At 38.5% G+C, this 21,019-nt stretch overlaps 2 protein-coding genes across 2 annotated transcripts; both read right to left on the bottom strand.

Annotated features, from left to right (window-relative positions):
- Positions 1-207: 207 nt before the first annotated feature.
- Positions 208-7,302, bottom strand: LOC138584221 (myelin-associated glycoprotein-like; the record flags this gene model as incomplete). The annotated part of the gene is made up of 9 exons (XM_069656397.1): positions 208-2,016; positions 3,287-3,356; positions 3,459-3,567; positions 3,741-4,025; positions 4,138-4,395; positions 5,125-5,451; positions 5,986-6,312; positions 6,438-6,755; positions 6,930-7,302. Coding segments are annotated over 9 exons (2,463 nt in total), but the record flags the coding sequence as incomplete, so codon positions are not given.
- A 1,341-nt stretch (positions 7,303-8,643) lies between these two features.
- On the bottom strand, positions 8,644-19,159 carry LOC138583656 (vascular cell adhesion protein 1-like). The gene is made up of 12 exons (XM_069655602.1): positions 19,093-19,159; positions 18,517-18,612; positions 17,761-18,147; positions 17,171-17,485; positions 16,719-17,045; positions 15,857-16,183; positions 14,995-15,321; positions 14,008-14,265; positions 13,611-13,895; positions 13,329-13,437; positions 13,165-13,234; positions 8,644-11,651 (listed from the first exon to the last, which is right to left on the bottom strand). Exons 2-12 carry the CDS (start codon positions 18,575-18,577, stop codon positions 11,256-11,258), a joined length of 2,862 nt encoding a protein of 953 aa, XP_069511703.1. The 5' UTR covers positions 18,578-18,612; positions 19,093-19,159; the 3' UTR covers positions 8,644-11,255.
- Positions 19,160-21,019: the final 1,860 nt, after the last annotated feature.

The following is a 21,019-nucleotide window of genomic DNA, read 5'->3' on the forward strand; positions in this document are numbered from 1 at the left end:
TACATATAATGTGCAACTTTAACACTGAAAAATAAAATGAGACAATTTCTATTGTGAGGTCACATTCATTACTGAGACATCTGAGAAAGGGGAAGTGCTAAACATGATTATTTGTTTAAAATAATCATGTCAGTGTAACTATTTTATCTGTCAACTGTCAACTGCTTTGAAATCCACAACACAGGTACAATATAAGTTCGAGTCAAGTCAACTTTATTTGTATAGCACATTTGAAACAACGTAAGCTGACCACAGTGCTTTACAGACAGTGGCAGATAAAACAGTGTACAAGACATAACAGATTATGAATATAACACGCAACAATATACATATACAAATACATACATACACACATAAGTATATACACCCATACATACATAATACTCATGCATAACAAAGTTAAACAATTTCTTTAATTATTAATGTGTACAAAAAGATGACTGCAAGACGACTGCAAGCAAGTATGCATTCTGCATTCTATAGCTTAAATTCAAACTAAAAATAAACATGGCCTCAAATGGCATCATGTTGTCCTCTCTAATAACTTCCTCTTCAGACTGAGGTGCAAGATTGTTTTTAGCAACGAACATGCCACGGTTTGTCCATATAAGTTCCTAAGTTAATGCAAATTCAATACTTCCCAACATGTTAACGCTGCAGGGTGTACCAGAAGTAACAACGGCTTTGTTGTGACTGACGAAGCCATGGTTATCTAAAAGAACAGTTTGTTTAGTGTTTAAAAAAAGAAGTGCCAAATACTGCTCTATGTACTGCAAGTCAAGTTGGTTCCCACTACACATTAAAAAAGGGAAGTAATCTATGACTTGTTATACAAGATGCACACTAACAGGGCTTCAGAAAAAAAGGCCACACACTTAATCAGCTTGTGAAACAATAATGTTAGAAGCTAGAATAATTATGATGTGTATATTCTTTTTTTAGAGATTATTTTTTGGCTTTTTGCCTTCATTAGATAGGACAGCTGAAGAGAGACAGGAAATGTGGGGAGTAGAGAGTGGGGGATGACATGCACCAAATGATCACTGTACATTATCTCTTGGGGATTGCATTACTTCACACCTGTTTGAAGTAGCTTATGTGTTTGTTCCAACTTTAGACAGAACTTACAACACTATTCAAATGTAAAGAGATGGAAGACTTGGATGGAGTTCTGCTAAAGCCTCACATAAGTTTTGGTTGATCTGTGTTTCTGGCTGTAAATTATGTCCTCTATCCTTCACATCGGCATTGCTTTAGGAAGGCCTCCATCTCTTTCAGTGTACATTTGTCCACGTAAGTTTTGTATCAGGAAAGAATTGGGGCGAAATGTGAAACTATCCTTTGAGTTTCTTTGCTGCAGACACCCTTAAAAATGAAACAAGACTACTGCTTAAGCCCATCATCAGCATGTTGACAGTGACAATGCTAACATGCTGATGTTTAGCAGGTGTTACGTTAGCCATATTTTCATTTCATTGCAATCGCTTCAGGCATTTCAGACAGAGCCACACGCCAACTTCACCATGGACCATCATTCACTCAACAGAGTAACAATCTGTCATCGGTCCATCAATTCACAAGAAAACTTACCTGAAGCAACTCAACAAAGCATCACAGTCTTCAAATCTCATTCATTATTTCCTTTACATTGGAGTACACTGCCATGTCCTCCCCTTCTTCCTCTTCTGGGACACAATGTTTTGCCTCCCCATCCTCCCCGATCATCACCTCCTCCTCTTTGTCCTCCAACACTTCATCTTCTTCTTCACCGTTACCTTCTCTTTGCTCTTTTACTTTTTTCTTGATTTCAGCGTACTCTGTCTCTGTATCTCGCTTCTTTGCTGCCCCCCCGGTACTCTTCCTTTTCAACTTAGAGAAATCGATGCTGGCGTACTCCACGTCTTTAGGTCCACCATTGAGATTGAGGGCTGCTTTCTCTGCTGCCACAGCTTCTCCTCCTTCTGCCACCTCTTGGTCGTAGGTCTGATCGTCTTCCACTACATGATCAGCATCTATCTGTTAGGTACAACGTAAATTACACAACTTATTAGCAGCTGCTAGAAGCACAAATATTTTGTGCATAAGCAGGAAATCTCTATCTGGTGTATTTAGATTACTCGCAACCATTTTTAAGGTTAAACTATAATCATTTTCATTTTTTAATGAATTTATTTCTACTTTGTTAAGAATCCCCTTAAAGACAGCCCCTTTTTTTGAACACTATTATCCATCACAATGTGTTTCAGCTTTTGTTTTACAATTACTGTAACGTGCATGGGGAAGCCTTTTCGATCAGTCGATGGATAGAGCTGGACTGCCAAGTAACCTTAAAGAGCTGGATAATAAAGCAGTCATGGAGTTGCATTTAATTCAATAAACAGAATCTCAAGTTTGAAAGCGAGGAAGTGTCAACTTTCCACAAGATGGTTTCATTAATGCATGGGGCAAAGAGTTCATTCAGGCCGGTTAAGAAGTTTCGCTTGCTTGAGGCCCCTGGTGGTGGCTGTGGCTCAGTGGTAGAGTCGGTTGTCTCAATCGGAAGGTTGGGGGTTCGTTCCCTGACTGCGACAGTCACATGTCGAAGCGTCCTTGGGCGAGACAATGAACCCCAAATCGCTCCTGGTGGCATAGCCATCCTTCATAGTCGCATTATGCTCATGTAGGCCGATATTGGAGGTTGGCGCTGAACTGTCTTTAAAAAATAACAATCAACTGAAATCGAGGTCACATTTATCTGCGTCTGAAGCCAAAGCAGGTGGTCAAAAGGACCTTTTTTAAGGATTATTAAGGATTCTGCAACCTCTTAACTACAAGCAGCCAATGAGGTATTTTTGTTTCACTATTTTTGTCTTTGTTTTATTTTCATTTTTATGCCAAATGTCATTGTGTCCATGATTTGTTTCATGCTAGCTCATGCGCTGTATAAGTTGGTGATGCGTTTGTATCATGTTTATTCAGTTGTAGTTCTCACGGCGTGAGGAAGGCGTGATGATATTACAAAAGTGGATTCATCAAAGTAAAAATGCCCAAGAAATAAACGCCTGTTTCAAAGAACCGACTTGTGTCTGTGTGTGGTGAAGAGAGATACAGCGGCGGGGTGACAACATCAGGGTCAGAAAGCACATGTTGGTGGGATAAGTGCCCTTCTTTTTGCTTGAGCCCCTACCCCCAAAAATGTCTGTGCATGAATTTATGGTCTATTCTTTGAGTAAGGTGTATATGTTTAAAATGGAAAGCCGCATTCAGTTTTAACTTGTAAATATAAGAGCTAAATGAATATAAATACCAGGGGATCCTCTTGACCGGTAACCATCTCCACAGTCTCATTCGGATTTCCAGAACTCTTCTGTCTTTGTCTAGAAAAAAAAACAAACATCAAAACGCAACATATTTCAATGTATGTATGACAATATTCCACATACAAAACCAGGAATTGTTTATTGGAATTAATAGTGTACCTGTGGCACTCTCTAGGCAAAAGGAAAAGGACAGCTGTAAGAAGAACGCCAATGAAAAAGGCAATGATGACCTCTAGCCATGAAAATATTTTCCCTTTGCCGTCTTTATCTGCAGTCAAGAGGAACAAAAATATGTTAATGTCCATGTTGTTCTGCACAACAGAACACTTGCAACTGCATTTTAACAGCATGCATAACTGTTCTTTAAAGGTCACAGTAGAAAGGAGATGTCATAAAAGCAGTAGACTGCAAAGCAGAAGAGGTTTAGTTGAGAGCATGTACCCTCTTCTCCGGACATGTTTATTCTGATGGAGAGGTTTTCTTTTGCTTCCCCATTTTGGTTGCTGCTGAGACACTCAGCAGAAATGTTGCTGTGGTCTTTCACAGTTATAGTGATGGTGCTGTTGACAGTGTGGTTTGTGACAGTGGTAATGACAGAGTATTTCTTCTGGTTCTTTAACAGCGGCCATTTGATGGTGGGTAAAGGGAAACCCTCACTGATACACCCACATGTCAGGACCTCCGACTGAATCTCACATCCAGAGTTATTAAAGATGCTTGGGAACCCTGTAAACACACAAGCAGAATCACAACATCACAAAACAAATTCTGATTCACTGATTCAAGTGTAAAATGTGAACATGAACTTCTTCTTAGAAGATTAGTACCGTCTACTTACAAGTCACAGCAACGTCAGCGAATGCAGTCACAGTCCTGTCCAGGTGTTTTGCTGTACAGATGTACCTTCCAGAGTGATCTGCCTTCACGTTACTGATGACGAGTGTGGCTGATCCAGTGTTGTTCTGCAGGTCAGTGTTTGAACCATGTGAAGTCCACGTAATATAAGACGGAGGAAAACTTTCAACACTGCAGGTCAGATTCAGAGTGTCAGCTTTCCCAAGAGTTGTGTTCCCAGTGATGACGGGTTTCTTCATATCTGTGAAGCAAGTTTTAAAGAATAATAATATATATGTTTATATAATGACATAAGAAATACCAGTTAAAAGACAAAAGTTATTATATATGTAGTTTATAAAAGCAAATATTAAACATACAAATAAAGTTGTATAAAAGGACTTCTTGAGTAATTGTGACTTTTAAGAGTTGACTGAAATAAGAAATGGAAACTATATTGTATTTGGTATCTGTAAAACTAAAAGTACAGTTGCATACAGAAGGTAGCTTCTAAATAACATATATGATATAGTGAAAAATATGTATATAAAGAAAAATAAAACACTGTAATATCTGTATTTTCAATCAATGTGTGATGTTCTTAATATTCACACAATATAATATAAATCAGACTATGTCTAAATGTTTTTGCATGCATTGCCTAAATACGACCACTTGATGGAACCAAAGTGTAAACATTGACAACAGACCACACGTTACTCTTTTAAACATGTGGCTCCAGTGAGGCTCAAAAAAAGTCTTCACAAATCCTCCACAGGGACTTTTTCTTATTCTGCAGACCTGACACTGCAGCTATGCTGCAGACCTGTAGTTATAATGTAAATTGAGAATTCACATCGACATGGCTTCACATATGTTTAAAGGTGCTGTGGAAATTATTCAGGCTTTTTAAAAGTTGCTATAAACTCATGCTGTCAGTTATCTAATGACAGGAAAGAGAAAAATAACACGTTTGTTACAATACACTCACATATCACGTCAACATCAATTTTTCCCATCAGTGTGATGTTCAGATGTTTTGCTGTGCAGATGTACTGTCCAGAATCTTTTGCTGTCACGTTAGAGATGGAAAAAGTGGCCTCTCCACTTCCTTTCTGCAGGTAGGTTTCAGTTTTCTTCTCCAGGTTAGTAAAAGAGTTGTTCTGCGGATTCATTTCTTTTCCATTCTGCAGGTTTTTGTCTGAAACTTTTGTCCATGTGATGAGAGATGGAGGGAAGCTTTCAACACTGCAGGTCAGATTCAGAGTCTCACCCTCGGTCACATTTGTATTTCCAGTGATTTTAACTTCCTTCACATCTGTAAGACACAGTTAAACACAGTGTCATGTATGCATACAGAAGGTAGCTTCTAAATAACATATATGATATAGTGAAAAATATGTATATAAAAAAACCCCAAAAACACTGTAATATCTGTATTTTCAATCAATGTGTGATGTACTTAATATTCACACAATATAATATAAATCAGACTATGTCTAAATGTTTTTGCATGCATTGCCTAAATACGACCACTTGATGGAACCAAAGTGTAAACATTGACAACAGACCACACGTTACTCTTTTAAACATGTGGCTCCAGTGAGGCTCAAAAAAAGTCTTCACAAATCCTCCACAGGGACTTTTTCTTATTCTGCAGACCTGACACTGCAGCTATGCTGCAGACCTGTAGTTATAATGTAAATTGAGAATTCACATCGACATGGCTTCACATATGTTTAAAGGTGCTGTGGAAATTATTCAGGCTTTTTAAAAGTTGCTATAAACCCATGCTGTCAGTTATCTAATGACAGGAAAGAGAAAAATAACACGTTTGTAACAATACACTCACATATCACGTCAACATCAACTTTTCCCATCAGCGTGATGTTCAGATGTTTTGCTGTGCAGATGTACTGTCCAGAATCTTTTGCTGTCACGTTAGAGATGGAAAAAGTGGCCTCTCCACTTCCTTTCTGCAGGTAGGTTTCAGTTTTCTTCTCCAGGTTAGTAAAAGAGTTGTTCTGCGGATTCATTTCTTTTCCATTCTGCAGGTTTTTGTCTGAAACTTTTGTCCATGTGATGAGAGATGGAGGGAAGCTTTCAACACTGCAGGTCAGATTCAGAGTCTCACCCTCGGTCACATTTGTATTTCCGGTGATTTTAACTTCCTTCACATCTGTAAGACACAGTTAAACACAGTGTCATGTACAATGTTAAAGTGGTACTTCATTCACAACTTCCCTCATTAAAATTGTTTTAGACTGAAAAAGTTGAGTATAATGTTCAAAATGTTCTACTCACAGGTCACATTCAGAGTCACCATCTCCTCAGTAGTCGTCCCGCCTGTGAAGTTGACCTTACAAGTGACACTGTTACCATGGTGCTTGGCAGAGGGCGTAAAGGTCAAAGTTGAGCTGTGTCTCTGTGCGGCATTCAAATTCTCAGTCTTCGTGTTGGGGATGTTTTCTATGATGTTCGAGTCATTCTCTCCAGGTCTTCTGAAAGTCCAGGTGATCTCAGGAGCAGATCCAGAGCAGAGACCAGGAGCAGTGCATCTCAGTGTGGTCTGCTGTCCCTCTGTCAGAGGAGGAATCGTCACTGTGGGCTTCTGGTTCAGATCTAAAGGGACAGCAGTTCACAAGTGGAGGTTATATCAGATACTGCTGGAATCGCTACTTGTTGCCAACAGAGGTCAATAAATGTCAAACATTATTTCATGCGTCATTCAGACTTTAAATACACATTTGTTGGTGTGAAACATCTTCTATGCATGTACTGTGTTTGTTTTCATACCTTTGACAGAGACCTTTGCTTTTTGAGTAAATGTTAATCCATCTGGGCTCCCATCAGACTTTAGACCAGTAACTCTGAGCTGATACGATCCAGTGTCTGACTTAATGAGGTCTTTGATGATGATGCTGCAATTCCTCTGACTCACATCAGGCTCCAACAGTGACACTCTACCTGAGAACCCAGACTGAACTTTGTTGCTGGGTTTGGTAGTGTTGAATATCACTTCTGAGTTATCACATTTTTCTTTTTCTTTTTTACATTTGTACCAAACAACATTTTTGGGTGTAAAGCTGGAACTAGTCGTGAAAGAACACGGAATCACAACACAGAGTCCAGCCCGCCCTGTTATTTGTTGATTACCCAGACTGATACAGTAGCCAGCTACAGGGCATGCTTCTTCTCCCAATGATGCCCCTGTTAATGAAAAAAGTGATAGAAATGCAGGGACAGAAGATATTGAGTTTGACAACACAGGTTTATGTAATATTTATAAAGGTAGTACATCATCTTTACTTTCTTTTAAACAGTTGTTGTCGGCAGCTCTCAGCAGACACCACATCTCAATAATTATATTTCTTCATCCTTAAAACTATTGGTAAACCAAAGGGTTATTTAGATGACTAAAAATCCCAGAGATTTCAAATAAGCCAATAGATGCAGTGATAAATGAAAACTATACTCTTGTTTGGCATATTTATTATGGCAAATAATTGTGTTCATATCTTAAAAAATGGTGTAATAAAAAGGACTTTCAATTAAAAAAACATACCTCCATCTGCACTGCCGTCTCTCACAGAGAAAAGCACACAAGCCAAGAGGAAAGGGAACATCCTTATTCAACGACTGAGACAATCTCTCCATTCACAAGAGGAACCACTCTTTTAGAGGCAAAAGCATTTGAAACATTAAAATATTTCAGTTAGTGAAACTAGACCAGAAAGTGCTCCATGTTTGACATGACACATTTAAATACATGGCTGTTGCATGATCAACCCATGTGCTTATATTGTTAAATTCTGGCTTCTTCAGAGCTGAGTCCCTTGAAATGTTTCATTTAAAAGCACTCTGTGATATCTGTTCTACTAAAGTTGATGATCTAAATGCTCAAACATAATTTACAATGCGTAAAACAAATGCCATTAGTCAGGAAAGAATTAAAAATACATTTTAAAATAACAGTAAATGTTTGGCGTTACCTTTCTTTTTTCTCGTTCTCCTGCTCTCGTCTGTCCTCAGTAATCTCTGCTTCAAAATGATTCTTCCTCTTTCCTTGTCTCGTACTTCTTCCCTCTTTGCACCGCAAGAAGTTTGCAGGAAGTGTCGCTTCACACAATTGACTCTTTTTAAAACACCACATATTGAGCTAAAATCTTCTAATATCGTATGTGTATCAGTACATGTAATGTGCGACTTTAACATTGAAAAATCAAATGAAACAAGCCAAATTTCTATTGTGAGGTCACATTCATGACTGAGAAGTTTGAGAAAGGGGAAGTGCTGTACGTGATGATGCATTTAAAAAAAATCCTCAGTCTAACTATTTTTTCTGTCAACTGTCTCTCATGTGCATTATGGAATGTGCCTGAATATGAACGGTCCGTTTCACAGGTTAATATTTGCAGTGCTAGTTAAAAGTTCAGAGTATAATAACGTCACTTTTCAAAGACGGTCTTTAGTTTAAAAAGTTTATTCATGTATGAAAAAGAGACGACTGCAAGAAAGTAATTGTATTCATTCTACTGCTTAAATTCAAACATGCAAAATCTTTCAGTTATATCTGAGCAAAGACCTTGAGGTGATCAGAAATAAACATCGCCTTAAATGGCATCACTGTTTTCTCTCTCATAACTTCCTGGTCAGCCTTTGAGCTGCAAGATTGTTTTTTAGCAACAAACATGCCTCAGTTTTGTCCTTTGAAATTACCAACACTGCAGGGCCAGAAGTAATAAGGGCTACGTTGTGACTGACGACTCCATGGTTAAATGAATAAACAGTGTGATTTCTGTTTAAGAAAAAGAAGTGCCAAATACTGCTCTATGTACTGTAAGTTAGGTTGATTGCTGCAACACATTAAAAAGGGAAGTAATCTATGACTTGTTATACAAAATGCACTCTGACACAGGTTCAGAAAAATAAGGCCAAACACTTCACCAGTTTGTAAAACAATAATGTTAGAAGCTAGAATAATAATTAATGTATATGTGTGTTAGGGGTGGGAATCTTTGGGTGTCTCACGATTTGATTTGATTCCGATTCTTGGGGTCACATTTCGATTAAAAATCGATTTTTGAATTAGTCCCTGCTTCAGGATCGACTCCAGTCCTCTGTGAGCCAATAAAGGCTGTGCGCAAATAATGGCATGAAAGCGTTAGATATCATTTTCATTTTTTGAAAAAGTTATCAACTGATTAGAAAAATACACACAAATGCAAATCTAAGACCAAAGCTAACATTTACCTCAGGGGTTGACAATGAGCACAATTTTCCACTGGCACTCTGGGCCAGTAACTTTCCAAATTCACTGGCCCTGCCATTAAAACCACTGGCCCTGAAATAATTTGTTTTTGGTATTATTTTAATGTCAAACTTTGTTTCTCCTTTTGTAGGGGTTCTTCTTACTGAATATGTGTTCAATTGTGGAACAATTATAAACTAAAGTAGACCAAAACAAACATATGGGTATAAATAAATAGGTTTATTAATAGCTTATGGTCTTCTCCTTTTTGTCGGTACACACACAACCTTACGATGTGTGTGCGCTATAAGGTGTAAAAGTCGAAAGTAAACAGTCTTCGGCACATCCGCTACCTGAACAGTCCGTTTATGTGGCCACAGCGTTTACGTGCACCTGGACGAGGTGCCGCTGATAACAGGAATACTCACACTTATAGCGACCTCGTGTAACTGCCTGTTTAACTCGATCATGCCGCAGACACATTTGTGACAGAAGCAGCACTGCGAGCATGTTAACAGTTTACAGGCAGGTGACACAAAGACTCAGCATACAAACATACCTTCAGGCAACCAGGCAAGTGCTTATGTCGAGACCTGTACCTTATGATCCACGGAAGTCGCGAGGTGTGCACGGTGAGACGGGAAAAAGTTTGGAAAAATCGATTTTTGGAAGTTATGAATGGATTTAGAATCTTAGAAGATAAGAATCCCGATTTTTACATGAATCGATTTTTGTGTGTTTGTTCCAACTTCAGACAGAACTAACAACGCTATTCAAATGTAAAGAGATGGGAGACAAAATGTACATTTCAGTTCTCAGATCTGCTAAAGCCTTACTTAAGTTTTGGTTGACCTTTGATACGTGTTTCTGACTGTAAATTATGTCCCCCATCCTTCGGCATTGCTTTAGGAAGGCCTCCAACTCTTTCAGTGTGTATTTTGCAACCTTAGTTTTGTATCGGGGAAAGAATGTAAAAAATGTGAAACTGTCCTTTGAGTTTCTTTGCTGCAGACACCCTTAAAAAATGTAACAAGACTACTGCTTAATGCTAAAATCAGCATGTTAACATTCACAGTGACAGTGCTAACATGGTGATATTTAGCAGGTGTTATGTTAGCCACATTCTAAATTCATTGCAATCGCTTCAGGCATTTCAGACAGAACCACACGCCAACCTCACCATGAAGCGACAAGAAAAGTCCCCAGAATGAACAAAGTCATGCTTGTGTGTAAAAGTGTATCAGTCTGGGTCTATTGGTCTAATTGGTCGAACAAACCAATCAACAAACAGATCAATGTTGCCATGCCTGAAGACACGCTGAAACACTGACACCTCTTGGCTTCACAGGGTGAAAAGGAGGGTCCTTTCTCTACAGGAAACGGAATATGGGCCTTTGAGAAAAGCTTTTGGCTAACTAATGGGACTCTTGGGTCACATTATTATCCTAGTTAAATAAACAAGTGCTAAGCAAAACTACACTACAGCTCTCAGTCACTGTCCTGTTGCACTCAACAATGGCAGTGTCAGCTCTTTCATGGGTGATGTTAAACTTAACCTAAAGGTTTATATAAAAGTGAACACACAGAGGCTTAAAACACTTGAACAAGAACATTCTTGTAGTCCACCCTGAGTTGGGTAAATGGATTTTCACAGTCCCTTAAATGTGGAGGTGTAAAGTTTCTCAGTTACTTTAGTTCTTCACGGGCTGAACCTGGCATTAGAAGATAACAGCTTAGTTGTATTCAAGCTCAGAGGACCATCACTCACTCAACAGAGTAACAATCCATTATCCGTCCATTACATCGATCCATCACTTCCAATCACATCCAAGAAAACTTACCTGAAGCAACTCAACAAAGCATCACAGTCTTCAAATCTCATTCATTATTTCCTTTACATTGGAGTACACTGCCATGTCCTCCCCTTCTTCCTCTTCTGGGACACAATCTTTTGTCTCCTCATCCTCCCCGATCATCACCTCCTCCTCTTTGTCCTCCGACACTTCATCTTCTTCTTCACCGTTACCTTCTCTTTGCTCTGTTACTTTTTTCTTGATTTCAGCGTACTCTGTCTCTGTATCTCGCTTCTTTGCTGCCCCCCCGGTACTCTTCCTTTTCAACTTAGAGAAATCGATGCTGGCGTACTCCAAGTCTTTAGGTCCACCATTGAGATTGAGGGCTGCTTTCTCTGCTGCCACAGCTTCTCCTCCTTCTGCCACCTCCTGGTCGTAGGTCTGATCGTCTTCCACTACATGATCAGCATCTATCTGTTAGGTACAACGTAAATTACACAACTTATTAGCAGATGCTACAAGCACAAATATTGTGTGAGTGTGTGTGTGTGTGTGTAAAGGAAGCCCCTTTTTTTGAGACACTATTAACCATCACAATGTGTTTCTGCTTTTGTTTTACAAAGATTACTGTAACATGCATGTGGAAGCCTTTTCGATCAGTCGATGGATAGAGCTGGACTGCAAAGTAACCTTAAAGAGCTGGATAATAAAGCAGTCATGGTGTTTCATTCAATTCAGCAAAACAGTAACTCAAGTTTGAAAGTGAGGCACTGTCAACTTTCCACAAGATGATTTCAGTAATGAATGTGGCAGAGAGTTCATTCAGGCTGATTAAGGCAGGGCAGGGAGATTAGATGGAGGACAGCACTACTACAGTCTTTTGGCTGCTCCAATGCTCTCTGCTCAGGTGGTGACTGTTACATAACAACAGAGATGCTGTGGGGCACCTGGATTTTAAAACTGTAGTGGGACCAGAAATTGTATTTTCTCTGAGTGTTTGGAAATCTAATGTTTCACAACACAGATGAGGAGGAAAGTGAGTCACATGTAAAACATGCTCATGTAGACCTATATTAGGGGCTGGCGCTAAACTGACTTAGAAAAGAAACAATAGCAGGGCCCGGCAGGGGGTGGAGGGTGGGCTTCTAAACCAACATGTTTAGACAGTAGAGGGCTCTGTTTTTGAGGACTGTCAGCCAACAGTGATTCTCCTTCAGCCAACCCAACCCTTCCTAATTTCCTTTTTTTATCATTGCTGATTTGCCCAAACCCATTTTCAAATATTCATTTGTTAACAAGGTGGTTCTTTTCTTTCACACCTAGCCGTTTAAGCTCTTATTATTAATGGTCCATTTTTTGAGAAAGGTGCATATAATTGATATGTTGAACAATTAAAGCCACATTCAATCTTAAACTGTTAACCTCAAAGTTCTCAGTTTCTTTCTATTTGGCTGCACCTTATGGCGATGAAAGGCAATTGCGGGCACGTACGTCCCGGACGTCCACGGTCGGCTCCGGTTGTAGCTCTTGCTTTTCCTCTCTGACGGTCGCTTTCCTTTTTAGACTGTTTGCTTCATCTGAGCGTCTAATTTGTTTCTTTTTCTTTGGATTTTCACTTATTTTTGAAGTTGTATCTGTAGTCATCCATCTTTTCTTTGTTTGTTCAGCCATAGTAGATTACTGTTTACTCGCAACACTTGCAGAGGCCAGAAAAGCAGCCGCTTAGCCACTCCACTGCTGGGTGGAAAACGCATCCCTGTTTGGGCGCTGCATGTGAATTTTTTCTGTGTCGCCACAGACCATAATACTATTATTTATTCTAATACTATATCCTGCAAATGCAGAGGCTTTCATCAGTGGGCCATAGGCTCAATCACCACTGTGTTAACTCATTCAGCGATAGTGACTTAACAAACATTTATTTTAAGTAATAATCTCAAAGATTTTCATTTAACTACAAATATAAGAGCTAAATGAATATAAATACCAGGGGATCCTCTTGACTGGTAACCATCTCCACAGTCTCATTCAGATTTCCAGAACTCTTCTGTCTTTTTCTAGAAAAAAAACAAACATCAACACATCTTAATGTATGTATGACAATATTCCACATACAAAACCAGGAATTGTTTATTGGAATTAATAGTGTACCTGTGGCACTCTCTAGGCAAAAGGCAAAGGACGGCTGTAAGAAGAACGCCAATGAAAAAGGCAATGATGACCTCCAGCCATGAAAATATTTTCCCTTTGCCGTCTTTATCTGCAGTCAAGATGAACAAATATATGTTAATGTCCATGTTGTTCTGCACAACAGAACACATGCAACTGCATTTTAACAGCATGCATAACTGTTCTTTAAAGGTCACACTAGAAAGGAGATGTCATAAAAGCAGTAGACTGCAAAGCAGAAGAGGTTTAGTTGAGAGCATGTACCCTCTTCTCCGGACACGTTTAATCGGATGGAGAGGTTTTCTTTTGCTTCCCCATTTTGGTTGCTGCTGAGACACTCAGCAGAAATGTTGCTGTGGTCTTTCACAGTTACAGTGATGGTGCTGTTGACAGTGTGGTTTGTGACAGTGGTAATGACAGAGTATTTCTTCTGGTTCTTTAACAGCGGCCATTTGATGGTGGGTAAAGGGAAACCCTCACTGATACACCCACATGTCAGGACCTCCGACTGAATCTCACATCCAGAGTTATTAAAGATGCTTGGGAACCCTGTAAACACACAAGCAGAATCACAACATCACAAAACAAATTCTGATTCACTGATTCAAGTGTAAAATGTGAACATGAACTTCTTCTTAGAAGATTAGTACCGTCTACTTACAAGTCACAGCAACGTCAGCGAATACAGTCACAGTCCTGTCCAGGTGTTTTGCTGTACAGATGTACCTTCCAGAGTGATCTGCCTTCACGTTACTGATGACGAGTGTGGCTGATCCAGTGTCGTTCTGCAGGTCAGTGTTTGAACCATGTAAAGTCCATGTAATATAAGACGGAGGAAAACTTTCAACACTGCAGGTCAGATTCAGAGTGTCAGCTTTCCCAAGAGTTGTGTTCCCAGTGATGACGGGTTTCTTCATATCTGTGAAGCAAGTTTTAAAGAATAATAATATATATGTTTATATAATGACATAAGAAATACCAGTTAAAAGACAAAAGTTATTATATATGTAGTTTATAAAAGCAAATATTAAACATACAAATAAAGTTGTATAAAAGGACTTCTTGAGTAATTGTGACTTTTAAGAGTTGACTGATATAAGAAATGGAAACTATATTGTATTTGGTATCTGTAAAACTAAAAGTACAGTTGCATACAGAAGGTAGCTTCTAAATAACAAATATGATATAGTGAAAAATATGTATATAAAGAAAAATAAAACACTGTAATATCTGTATTTTCAATCAATGTGTGATGTTCTTAATATTCACACAATATAATATAAACCAGACTATGTCTAAACGTTTTTGCATGCATTGCCTAAATACGACCACTTGATGGAACCAAAGTGTAAACATTGACAACAGACCACACGTTACTCTTTTAAACATGTGGCTCCAGTGAGGCTCAAAAAAAGTCTTCACAAATCCTCCACAGGGACTTTTTCTTATTCTGCAGACCTGACACTGCAGCTATGCTGCAGACCTGTAGTTATAATGTAAATTGAGAATTCACATCGACATGGCTTCACATATGTTTAAAGGTGCTGTGGAAATTATTCAGGCTTTTTAAAAGTTGCTATAAACTCATGCTGTCAGTTATCTAATGACAGGAAAGAGAAAAATAACACATTTGTTACAATACACTCACATATCACGTCAACATCAACTTTTCCCATCAGCGTGATGTTCAGATGTTTTGCTGTGCAGATGTACTGTCCAGAATCTTTTGCTGTCACATTAGAGATGGAAAAAGTGGCCTCTCCACTTCCTTTCTGCAGGTAGGTTTCAGTTTTCTTCTCCAGGTTAGTAAAAGTGTCGTTCTGCGGATTCATTTCTTTTCCATTCTGCAGGTTTTTGTCGGAAACTTTTGTCCATGTGATGAGAGATGGAGGGAAGCTTTCAACACTGCAGGTCAGATTCAGAGTCTCACCCTCGGTCACATTTGTATTTCCGGTGATTTTAACTTCCTTCACATCTGTAAGACACAGTTAAACACAGTGTCATGTATGCATACAGAAGGTAGCTTCTAAATAACATATATGATATAGTGAAAAATATGTATATAAAAAAACCCCAAAAACACTGTAATATCTGTATTTTCAATCAATGTGTGAATGTACTTAATATTCACACAATATAATATAAACCAGACTATGTCTAAACGTTTTTGCATGCATTGCCTAAATACGACCACTTGATGGAACCAAAGTGTAAACATTGACAACAGACCACACGTTACTCTTTTAAACATGTGGCTCCAGTGAGGCTCAAAAAAAGTCTTCACAAATCCTCCACAGGGACTTTTTCTTATTCTGCAGACCTGACACTGCAGCTATGCTGCAGACCTGTAGTTATAATGTAAATTGAGAATTCACATCGACATGGCTTCACATATGTTTAAAGGTGCTGTGGAAATTATTCAGGCTTTTTAAAAGTTGCTATAAACTCATGCTGTCAGTTATCTAATGACAGGAAAGAGAAAAATAACACATTTGTTACAATACACTCACATATCACGTCAACATCAATTTTTCCCATCAGCGTGATGTTCAGATGTTTTGCTGTGCAGATGTACTGTCCAGAATCTTTTGCTGTCACGTTAGAGATGGAAAAAGTGGCCTCTCCACTTCCTTTCTGCAGGTAGGTTTCAGTTTTCTTCTCCAGGTTAGTAAAAGTGTCGTTCTGCGGATTCATTTCTTTTCCATTCTGCAGGTTTTTGTCGGAAACTTTTGTCCATGTGATGAGAGATGGAGGGAAGCTTTCAACATTGCAGGTCAGATTCAGAGTCTCACCCTCGGTCACATTTGTATTTCCAGTGATTTTAACTTCCTTCACATCTGTAAGACACAGTTAAACACAGTGTCATGTATGCATACAGAAGGTAGCTTCTAAATAACATATATGATATAGTGAAAAATATGTATATAAAAAACCCCCAAAAACACTGTAATATCTGTATTTTCAATCAATGTGTGAATGTACTTAATATTCACACAATATAATATAAACCAGACTATGTCTAAACGTTTTTGCATGCATTGCCTAAATACGACCACTTGATGGAACCAAAGTGTAAACATTGACAACAGACCACACGTTACTCTTTTAAACATGTGGCTCCAGTGAGGCTCAAAAAAAGTCTTCACAAATCCTCCACAGGGACTTTTTCTTATTCTGCAGACCTGACACTGCAGCTATGCTGCAGACCTGTAGTTATAATGTAAATTGAAAATTCACATCGACATGGCTTCACATATGTTTAAAGGTGCTGTGGAAATTATTCAGGCTTTTTAAAAGTTGCTATAAACCCATGCTGTCAGTTATCTAATGACAGGAAAGAGAAAAATAACACATTTGTTACAATACACTCACATATCACGTCAACATCAACTTTTCCCATCAGCGTGATGTTCAGATGTTTTGCTGTGCAGATGTACTGTCCAGAATCTTTTGCTGTCACATTAGAGATGGAAAAAGTGGCCTCTCCACTTCCTTTCTGCAGGTAGGTTTCAGTTTTCTTCTCCAGGTTAGTAAAAGAGTTGTTCTGCGGATTCATTTCTTTTCCATTCTGCAGGTTTTTGTCTGAAACTTTTGTCCATGTGATGAGAGATGGAGGGAAGCTTTCAACACTGCAGGTCAGATTCAGAGTCTCACCCTCCGTCACATTTGTATTTCCGGTGATTTTAACTTCCTTCACATCTGTAAGACACAGTTAAACACAGTGTCATGTACAATGTTAAAGTGGTACTTCATTCACAACTTCCCTCATTAAAATTGTTTTAGACTGAAAAAGTTGAGTATAATGTTCAAAATGTTCTACTCACAGGTCACATTCAGAGTCACCATCTTCTCAGTGCTCATTTCGCCAAAGCTGACCTTACAAGTGACACTGTTGCCATGGTGCTTGGCAGAGGGCGTAAATGTCAAAGTTGAGCTGTGTCTCTGTGCGGCATTCAAATTCTCAGTCTTCGTGTTTGGGATGTTTTCTATGATGTTCGAGTCATTCTCTCCAGGTCTTCTGAAAGTCCAGGTGATCTCAGGAGCAGATCCAGAGCAGAGACCAGGAGCAGTGCAGCTCAGTGTGGTCTGCTGTCCCTCTGTCAGAGGAGGAATCGTCACTGTGGGCTTCTGGGTCAGATCTAAAGGGAGAGCAGTTCATTAGAACCAGGTGAGTGAATTCCAATGTGAATCAAATTTGGGCTCAAGTTTACTGAAGGATGCTTTCAAATTATTTTCATAAAGTAGCAGTAATATCAGGAACTGCTACAGTTTCTGCAAGTGGCCAACAGAGGTCGACAAATGCCAAACATTAATTGATGCTCAATTGAGAATAGAAAATAGCAAAAATGCGTTGTTGTCATTTATGGGCACAACAATACACATGTTCACTGAATGTTTGTGTAGCTCTACATACCTTTAACATGGACAATTGATCTTGAAGAATATGAAAAGCCATCTGAATATCCATTAACTCTGAGCTGATACGCTCCAGAGTCTGACACAGTGAGGTCGTTGATGAAGATGCTGCAGTTCCTCCGACTCACATCAGGCTCCAACAGTGACACTCTACCTGAGAACCCAGACTGAACTCTTCGGCTGTTTCTACTGAATATCCTGTCTGAATCACCACATTTTTGTATAGATTGGTCACATTTGAACCAAACTATACTTGTGGGCCTAAACCAATAATTAGTAGTGAAAGAACACGGTATCACAACACAGAGTCCAGCCTCTGCTGTTATTACTCCTTTACTTAGAGTGATACAGAAGTCACCTTGACAGAATGTTTCCAATGATGCACCTGGTAAAACATTGAGACATAAAAACAGGATATTTAACTTATGGCAAGAGACTGTCATATATCATATTCAATAAATGATGAAAAAAAGGCTGCGTTTACTGACAAATAGTGCAGCAAGTTTTTGTTTTATATAACTGCTGTTGCCAGAACATTGGGAAACATCAGAACAGACATTTTAGCCTTAAGCCCTAATTTCTTTGGTAAACAGAAGAATTATTTAAATAACATATCGCAGCCAAAATCAATAAAGTGCTTTTAGGAATACTGTTAATGAGCTGGTAAATTTAAGGTTTAAAAAAAAAAAATGTAATTTGTAAAATTATTGCTGTTTCTTCATGTTTCTGTTGTTGGCATCATAAAGATACGTACCCGTGTCTGCATTGCTGCTGCTCACAGAGAAAAGCAGAGTCACCCACATGAGAACAAACATCCTGATTTGTTTCTGGTGACCGTCAGTCTCTCCCTCTGCAGGACAGATTTTACAGTGGAAGCTCATTAAACATGCAGGAACTGAACAAAAGGGTAGCTCCCCAGATGACATCAGAGTCCTAAATACAGGATGTTGAATGTTTAGTTATTTCGTAGTTGCAAGTTTAACACCCTCTACCCAGGGGTGTGACTACCCTGAGATTTTTATGATCACGCACTGTTCCCCTTTGGTCCTTTATATTGGTTATAACTTACATACTACAATCATTTTTACAACATTAGATTTGGGCTGTTGAAACATCTACTGAATTGACAGACTGTTAAAGGTACAGTCTATCTTTAATCCTCCCGTCCCTAAGCAAACCTTCTCCAGCACAGGCGACTCTCACTTTACTAGAAATTCACAGAATATCAAAAAAGCATATTTTAAAAAATAGGTTTGAGTAAGAATAAATCACTTTAAGAGATCATTTACAATCCCATATTTTTTATAAACATTTAAATGATGTCTCTTACCTCTTTCAGCCTCCTTCCTTCCTCTCGCTTCTCCACAAGTTTTGACTCTGAACCGACCGTTCTTCACTTTTCTATTTCTTCCTTTTTGTGCCAGATTTCAGGAAGTTTCCTAAGACACCACTGTGCAATATTTCTTCCTTCCTGAGACTGACAGGCTTTTACACACTTATAATCTTAGAAAAGCCCTATATGTGTATCATATATTTAGTTACAAATATGCACTTTTAACATTAAAGAATTAAGAGAACATTGTTTCTGTTCACTGTTTTATCTTCTTAATAAAGAAAGGATAAATTGTAAATGATGGATTAACCAATCATCTTAAATCACATTTTTTAACACACATTTGTGCTTGCTGTAACTTGCAAATGTGTAAAATGACAGTTGCATTGAAAATTCATCTCATTAAATGATCAATGATTAATAAGAAACATATCATGTAACAGATTAAGTGTATTAAGAGCCAAAAGGTTAAAATTGAAAGTATTTGCTGGCAGTGTTTCCTCATTCTAAATGCATGCAGCATCTTAAACAGCACTTCTGCATATTGTGTGTTTTGATGGCTCATATTGTGCAATAGCTGAATACGGTTCACAGCAAAGTTCACAGTTTTAGCAGTTTCTTCATTTAAAAACTGCCTTATGCAGTACAGCTGTGTTTTCAATATCTCTTATAAGTTCCTAAGACATAACAAATTTTAAAAAATCTTCATAAAAATCACATCTCCAGTCTTATTGCCGGTCCAGCTGTTCACTGCCCAACAGAAATGGCTGCATTTCTACGGTAAGTCACTCAGGTGTGAACAGAGATGACCTGGAACCATCAAAGCTCACTGGAGTTTGACCCGGAACAGTCCAGCACATATCAATTACTACATGACCCTGGCAGGGTTGTGAATTTTCCTGATTTTGGCCAATAGTGTTAAATACATTCAATAAAGTGTAACCCCAACTGGCTACAGAAATCTCACTTGACTTAAGATGTGACTCTAAAACTGAGAAGTAATGGAGCCTATAGTGAAGTACTGCAATACAGCTCTATAATTCCATTATGTCAGCTCAACTACATTCTAATATATAAATATAGTATTATCTATCTATCCATCCATTTATTCAATCTAATATACAAATAAAGTATCTATCAATCTATCTCACATCACTGTCACATTAGCTCCTATTATAAATACTACAGCAATGCAATGTTTCAATAGACACTAAGTAACTCTTGAATGCAGACTTTCAGTATTTTTTTTTATTTTTTTTACAGTGGTTTATTGCTACTTTAAGTTAAGAAAATTGTTAAAATACCTCTTACAAAACAGCATCAGCAACAATGTTATGTTACAAAGATAAGGTGCTCGTTTTTTTACCAATCAAGAAAGCCTCAAGCCAGGCAAAGAAAAGAGTGGATCCATTGAGGGATCTCTGGTTAAACCTAATGTTACTTACCTGGGATTGAAGAACTCAAACCTATCTGTCATTTGGGCAAAATAAGCATCAATATTGTGAAAGTTAGTTCCAGTTGAATTGTTGTCTTCAAATCAGAAGGTCCATTGATATTTTGGCAAAGTTTTCCCAGTGTCTATCTCCTCTCACTCCACGTTAGCATCAAACGCTATCGCTGTTTGCTAACCTAGCAAGAGTAGCTACGTTCGTACCACAAAAATGCTGATAAAATTAGTAAATTGTACAATTTTAGTAACTCTCCAAAATTAAAAATTCGCGGGATGTTTCTGTCATTAATGGTTTCAAAGATTTTATAATGGCGTCAGTCCAAAGTTTACCTGGACATCCCCAACTGTCGCATGAGCTAATCAATCACTGTCACCAACTCCACCTGCTGCGTCAAGTCAAGATTGCTTCTATGATAGCGCAATACCCTTTTTCACCACACAATATGACACTTTCAATGCAATCCAGGGGGGCGC

The sequence above is a fragment of the Semicossyphus pulcher genome, unplaced genomic scaffold (genome assembly GCF_022749685.1).
Source record: "Semicossyphus pulcher isolate SPU_LCO1_2020_fin unplaced genomic scaffold, fSemPul1.0.p SCAF_9, whole genome shotgun sequence".
Classification (NCBI taxonomy): domain Eukaryota; kingdom Metazoa; phylum Chordata; class Actinopteri; order Labriformes; family Labridae; genus Semicossyphus; species Semicossyphus pulcher.